This window comes from Sparus aurata, chromosome 7, assembly GCF_900880675.1.
Source record: "Sparus aurata chromosome 7, fSpaAur1.1, whole genome shotgun sequence".
Lineage (NCBI taxonomy): Eukaryota > Metazoa > Chordata > Actinopteri > Spariformes > Sparidae > Sparus > Sparus aurata.
The window spans coordinates 853,758-861,257 of NC_044193.1; the positions used below are offsets into that span (position 1 = coordinate 853,758).

General features: G+C 48.7%; 1 protein-coding gene across 1 annotated transcript in view; it reads right to left on the reverse strand.

Moving 5' to 3' along the window:
- Positions 1–9: 9 nt before the first annotated feature.
- ptpn18 (protein tyrosine phosphatase non-receptor type 18) overlaps positions 10–7,500 on the reverse strand; it is a 22,748-nt gene continuing 15,257 nt past the window's right edge. Inside the window, exons 13-16 of the mRNA XM_030422338.1 lie at positions 5,419–5,544; positions 1,152–1,333; positions 978–1,067; positions 10–324 (exon numbers count right to left, since the gene is read on the reverse strand). Of these exons, the coding sequence (XP_030278198.1) occupies positions 251–324; positions 978–1,067; positions 1,152–1,333; positions 5,419–5,544 (472 nt within the window). The 3' untranslated portion in view covers positions 10–250. The remainder of the gene's footprint in view (positions 325–977; positions 1,068–1,151; positions 1,334–5,418; positions 5,545–7,500) is intronic.

The window sequence follows — 7,500 nt, forward strand, 5'->3', positions numbered from 1 at the left end:
AATCAGTTTCTAAACACAGACGGAGGTTTTCATCAGGAACACCTGCTGTCCATAAATATATTCACCAGTTTATTACAGTTTTCATCAGAATAATAAAGGTTCAGTTCAAACTACAGAAATCAGATCACATTCAGCCTCACGGTCAGCTGACATCAGTGCAGTTAAAGATAACTGTGGACATTAATGCTCTCATCCGGTCCAACACATCCAGACCAGTCCAGCAGTCTACAGTGAACCAGGTGGAGCTGTCTCATCTCTCCAGCCGGCTCCACTCAGCAGGAGGATCTCTGGGTCCTCTCGGCTTCTGAATACGACAGTTAAACCCTGAAAATACCAAAAACACACAAACAGTTACAGGACGACATGCTGAGGTTAACGCTGACATGGATGTGGCGGAGGTGATGTCACGGACTCTTCCTGCCTGCAGGATTTATCAGTGTTTGAATCTGACAGTAGAACTTCTCATCTTCTGACCTACTTATGGTGGTCTGACAGTGTGATCGACTTGTTAGCTAACCGCTCATTTGTGGTCTTAGCACAGTGCATTAATGTGCGACATCAGAAGCACGTGTGCAGATGCTTTCTAACCACAGAAGCTGAACTCATGTCCCTCGTTATGTCACGTTGTGGTGGTTTAGTCATTTGTAAATCAAACAAACTTCATCTGTGGGGTCGAGATGATATCAGGTAGTCTGGAACATTAAAACACACAGAAGGACTTTATAAACTGTTCTGAAAACCAAGAGAGAAGTCGACCCGCCTGAGATGGTGAAAACTGACTAATAGCAACAAGTTCTGATGGTGAAAAACACCTGAAACACTGAAATTTGGGGGGATTTAGTTAGTTAGTTAAAACAACAGCAGCTTGTTTTTACATTCCTGTTTCTACACCTGTAAACCAGAAATGAAACAATACAGCAGAGAGAAGGCTTTTTCTAAATGACAGGACTGTTCCTTTAGAGTACAGGTGTACTGACCGATCCCACCAGGTGAGCAGAGGTTGGTCATGTCTGTGACTGAGGAGGAGAAATCTTCATAATCATCATCAGTCTGTGAGAGACGTTTAGCTGGAAGAGAGCAGAGTCAGTTATCTATCATCATCCCCTGTTTTCTTACCTTTATTACATCATTCATTTTTTGTTCACTGTTACCTGGCAAAAGTTGATATTCTCCATTGTTGCTTAGTGCCAGTGGCCCCTCCCCCTGCCTCTGATTGGTCGGTGCGGCTATGTCATAGATGGGTGGGGCGGAAGCTTTGATTCGGGGTTTGACGGTGCTGTAGATAGGAGCTCCCCCAGAGTCGTTGTCATAGTGATGGCTCGCGGGCACAGTCCTAACGGATGATTATCAAGAGAAGATATATTAACGTACGTTTCTGCTGTAGATCACAGGAGGCAACAGCAGGATCCTCTGGCAGAAACCAGCGTCCTGCTCAGAGTGACTCTGAGAGCCGATCATCGAGCTGATGTTAGCACTACTAACATCTCGCTCACAGGAGACCTTCATCGCTCCTGTTCCTGCCCCAGTGCAGGTACAGGAGCGATGAAGGTGAAGCTTTGAGATGAAGTGCTTTGACAAACTGGTTCTCCAGCACATTGTAGACAACATCCCTGCCAGCCTGGACCCTCACCATCACCTCACCATCACCTCACCATCACCTCACCATCACCTCACCATCATGCTTACACAACCAACAGATCCACAGAGATCGCCATAGCTACTGTCCTCCTCTCCAGGGGCGGAGCAGCAATCAGGGCGATCTGGAGTTTACCTGCCGATGAATTTGCGTGAACCGGCCCACAGATTATTCTGAGCGGCCCTGAGATGTACGTGGTTGGCCCTTAGGCTCATTGAAATTATTGACGTTGTTTAAATTCTCTGTGAAAATCTCTAAGATCTGCTATATAAGAATAAAGTGGAAGTCCAACGACTATTTATACCACTGGCTCAGTCTCTATATCTCAGTCATGGTTCCCTCTGATCTCTCAGGCGTTACAGAACTTTCATGGTCACAATAAAAACCTGCAATTAATTTGTTGTTTGTTCTTAGATTAATGAGGAATGGAGCAAAGCCTCCTGGGAATGGGAAATGCGTTTATCCAATGAACCGATTGCAGGTCAAGTCTATTTAGAGAAATGTAGGGGGAAAATGAGCGCCCCCCGTCTGATGGTATAATCCTACAAGATAATGACATCCGTCAGACGGAGAGAAAGCGAGCAAGTTCAAGGAACAGTTCAGGATGTTCCGGTGGTGGAACAGTTCAGGATGTTCCGGTGGTGGAACAGTTCAGGATGTTCCGGTGGTGGAACAGTTCAGGATGTTCCGGTGGTGGAACAGTTCAGGATGTTCCGGTGGTGGAACAGTTCAGGATGTTCCGGTGGTGGGACAGGTCAGGATGATCCGGTGGTGGAACAGTTCAGGATGATCCGGTGGTGGAACAGTTCAGGATGTTCCGGTGGGTGGAACAGTTCAGGACGTTCCGGTGGTGGAACAGTTCAGGACGTTCCGGTGGTGGAACAGTTCAGGACGTTCCGGTGGTGGAACAGTTCAGGACGTTCCGGTGGTGGAACAGTTCAGGACGTTCCGGTGGTGGAACAGTTCAGGATGTTCCAGGTGGTGGAACAGTTCAGGATGTTCCAGGTGGTGGAACAGTTCAGGATGTTCCGGTGGTGGGACAGTTAGTCAGGATGTTCCGGTGGTGGAACAGTTCAGGATGTTCCGGTGGTGGAACAGTTAGTCAGGATGTTCCGGTGGTGGGACAGTTCAGGATGTTCCGGTGGTGGGACAGTTCAGGATGATCCGGTGGTGGAACAGTTCAGGATGATCCGGTGGTGGAACAGTTCAGGATGTCCCGGTGGTGGGACAGTTCAGGATGTTCCGGTGGTGGGACAGTTCAGGATGTTCCGGTGGTGGAACAGTTCAGGATGATCCGGTGGTGGAACAGTTCAGGATGTTCCGGTGGTGGAACAGTTCAGGATGTTCCGGTGGTGGAACAGTTCAGGATGTCCCGGTGGTGGAACAGTTCAGGATGTTCCGGTGGTGGAACAGTTCAGGATGTTCCGGTGGTGGAACAGTTCAGGATGTCCCGGTGGTGGAACAGTTCAGGATGTTCCGGTGGTGGAACAGTTCAGGATGTTCCGGTGGTGGAACAGTTCAGGATGTTCCGGTGGTGGAACAGTTAGTCAGGATGATCCGATGGTGGAACAGTTCAGGATGTTCCAGGTGGTGGAACAGTTCAGGATGTTCCAGGTGGTGGAACAGTTCAGGATGTTCCGGTGGTGGAACAGTTCAGGACGTTCCGGTGGTGGAACAGTTCAGGACGTTCCGGTGGTGGAACAGTTCAGGATGTTCCGGTGGTGGAACAGTTCAGGATGTTCCGGTGGACGAACAGTTCAGGATGTTCCGGTGGTGGAACAGTTCAGGATGTTCCGGTGGTGGAACAGTTAGTCAGGATGATCCGATGGTGGAACAGTTCAGGATGTTCCGGTGGTGGAACAGTTAGTCAGGATGATCCGATGGTGGAACAGTTCAGGATGTTCCAGGTGGTGGAACAGTTCAGGATGTTCCAGGTGGTGGAACAGTTCAGGACGTTCCGGTGGTGGAACAGTTCAGGATGTTCCGGTGGTGGAACAGTTCAGGATGTTCCGTTGGTGGGACAGTTCAGGATGATCCGGTGGTGGGACAGTTCAGGACGTTCCGATGGTGGAACAGTTCAGGACGTTCCGGTGGTGGAACAGTTCAGGATGTTCCGTTGGTGGAACAGTTCAGGACGATCCGGTGGTGGAACAGTTCAGGATGTTCCGGTGGTGGAACAGTTCAGGACGATCCGGTGGTGGAACAGTTCAGGATGTTCCGGTGGTGGAACAGTTCAGGACGATCCGGTGGTGGAACAGTTCAGGATGTTCCGATGGTGGAACAGTTCAGGATGTTCCGGTGGTGGAACAGTTCAGGATGTTCCGGTGGTGGAACAGTTCAGGATGATCCGGTGGTGGAACAGTTCAGGATGTTCCGATGGTGGAACAGTTCAGGATGTTCCGATGGTGGGACAGTTCAGGATGTTCCGGTGGTGGAACAGTTCAGGATGTTCCGGTGGTGGAACAGTTCAGGATGTTCCGATGGTGGAACAGTTCAGGACGTTCCGGTGGTGGAACAGTTCAGGACGTTCCGGTGGTGGAACAGTTCAGGACGTTCCGGTGGTGGAACAGTTCAGGACGTTCCGGTGGTGGAACAGTTCAGGACGTTCCGGTGGTGGAACAGTTCAGGACGTTCCGGTGGTGGAACAGTTCAGGACGTTCCGGTGGTGGAACAGTTCAGGACGTTCCGATGGTGGAACAGTTCAGGATGTTCCGGTGGTGGAACAGTTCAGGATGTTCCGGTGGTGGAACAGTTCAGGATGTTCCGATGGTGGAACAGTTCAGGATGTTCCGGTGGTGGAACAGTTCAGGATGTTCCGGTGGTGGAACAGTTCAGGATGTTCCCTGTGGATTTTGCTGCTCCACTCAGTCTTTACACACCTTGAACCGCCCAGAACATCACTGGTACCAGATACAGAGCAGCAGTGATAGCAGCAGTGTTATTATGGCTCCCACTCAACTTCCCAGTAGACCCGACCCACTCTGCCTGTGATTGGTTGGTTGCGTTCTCTATGCCCGACTGTTCAGTCCAACAGAAGTTCTGGTGATGTCTGTTTTGTCGGTTTCTGAGCTGTAGTTCAGCAGGTGAACACAGCAGGCTCCTCCACCTCTCTCCTGCCTCCTCCTGCTGCTGTCCAGAGTTTCTGGGCTTGTTTATTAGGACGGATCCACTTTATCCACTCTACTGGACCTGCCAGAGACACAGCAGCTGTGACAGCCAGGTGTCGCTGTGTTTACCAGGACAACTACAGCTCATAATTCACTACATCATCTCCTCCGCTGGCTCTTTGTCTTCAACAACTGCAACCCATAAACACCTGACAGCCAGTTCATCAGGCTGAGAAACTCCTGAACTCATCCTCAACACTGTAATTAACTTTTTGTCTGAGCAGCATAAAGAGACTGACGAGCCTTTCTTTGTTCAACTCTTTGTTGTAGAATGACAAATAAATGATCCTTCAACCTTCAATAACTGTAATCATCAACAGTTGTAAATACTCAAGGTGAGACTCTCCGCAGGGCAGCACAGAGCACCCATTGTTCTGAATCTCAGCAGTCTGTTGGTTCAACACTAAAACAAAGTTCACTTCGTGTCACCTTCGTTATATTTTGTCTACAGGATCAACAATAAATGGAAGTTCCTCTTAGCAGCTGTAAATAAGAAATATTTCTATTCATTTAAACGTTTGTGTAGTTTTAAAGTTTTCTAACTCTTTTATTAAATATAAGAATATGAGTCTCCATGTTATTTCTTGTTTAAACCAGCTTCAAGTGTTTCTTTACCTGCTCCCACTGTTGGTTCTGGGCGTGGCTACAGTGGCGTAGGCGGGGCCTGGTTGTGGTGGGTGGGGCTGTTTGGACTTGTTGACCACAGCGTATGTGTCACTCATGTCAGTCAGCTGTGACTGTCTGTATCATAAAGAAAGAGAGAGAAGGGATAAAGTAACGTGTATACACTTATATTTCACACTGTGTCAATTACTTCAGAAACTGCGGTTCAACATCAAGGTGAGGACCGGCTCAGGACCCGTCTCAGGACCCAGGTTCTGTGTTTACGTCTGGGGACCTGCAGGCCTAAAGCCGTTCAGCTGGACCACCATGAGGTCAGATCCACCCTGCGTAGAGTCAGCGCGAGGAAAGCATCCGGTCCAGACGGGGTCACCGGCAGGATTCTCAAGTCCAGCTAGCAGAGGCTTTCTCTGCCCTCTTCATCCTCCCACTGCTACAACCTGCAGTCCTCACCTGCCTGAAGTCAGCACCGTCATCTCAGTCCCAAAGAAAGGTACAGTGAGCTGCCTTAGTGACTATCATCCAGTCGCTCTCACTCACATAATCACCAAATGTTTCACATCAGATCTGCATCCCTGCTGATCTGGACCAACACCAGTTTACCTATCGAGCGAACAGGTCGATGGAGGATGCTGTCAACAAGCCCTGACACACCTGGACCAGCCCGACTCGTATGTGAGAGGGCAGTTTGTGGACTCAGCATTCAACACCGTCATCCCCCATCAACTAACTGAGCAACCTGGATACTGGACTGATACAAACACCAGTGAGTCAGCCTACAGGGAGGAGGCTCAGCTTGGACAGAATGGTGTTCAGACAACAACCTGGACTTAAACACCTCGAAAACCAAGGAACTGATTGACCTCACCTGGAGCACTCACATCTCTCATCAGGTGGGGAAGGCCCAGCAGAGACTTTACTTCCTCAGGAAGCTAAAGCACGCTCACTTCCCTCAACACCTGCTGACCAACTTCTATCGGTCAGCGACAGAAAGCCTCCTGACCTGCTGCTGCACGCTGTGGTTCTCCTGCTGCACAGCAGGACAGGAAGGACCTGCAGCGGGTGGTGAGGGCAGCGGAGCATCATCAGGACGACACTTCCCCTCAGAGACATTTACACTGGCCGACTCCAGGAGAAGCCCAGCTGTATCATTAAAGACCCGACTCACCCCGGAGATCACATGGTCTCCCCCTGCCCTCCTGGAGGAGATACAGATCTATCAGATCTAAAACAAACAGACTGAAGAAACTAGTTCTTCCCACAGGCAGTGAAATGCCCTCGCTCCTTATTCTGTTACATTTCTGTTTATGCACAGATAATAAGTGAGCGTTAGAGGTGTTGGTAGGTGAGGACTGATCCAGGATATCTGTCTCCCCCTGCTTACAGTCTTTATGCTGACTGTGGATATTAGTTGACTGGATAAATAAAATGTTAAACTATTCCTTTAAAGTGATTTATTTGAGCACATTGTCATAAACAATAATAAACTACAATAATTTATTTTCACATGTCAATAAAATAAATGATAACACAAGAAAAGCTATTGAAGAAAGATCTGAAAAGAAACTCTCAGAAACTCTTCCTCAGATACGAAGTCATGTTGAAATGTGTCCAGACTGCGATCACAGACCAGGACGTTTTCTTTTTAGCTGTTTGACTTTTACTGTGGAACACGACAGAAGTCACACTGAGAGCCGGACAGCAGCAGCAGCGTGGCTATATCTGTAAATATGGCTAAAGTTCAGCAGGTAGCTCAAACAGTGTAGACGGCACATCTTACCAAACCAGCACTGCTCTGGTGACGGTGACTCAGTTTATATCCGCTGACTTCGACGTCTCAATTCTAACTTTAAAATCTAATTTGCTACGATTTTCTCCAAATTTTAACTGTTTCTCAAGAAGAATACTGACGGGCCGGCTCGCTAGCTCGTTAGCATGCTGACTTCAGTAGTTCCTAATGTTGTATTGTGGCACCTGGAAGTTTCACCTCTCATCCTCGAGGCTCCTTCAGTTCTAACCAACTGTTTTAACCTTTGAACTGTGTGGGAGTGTCCTGACAGAGTCTTTAAGGACACG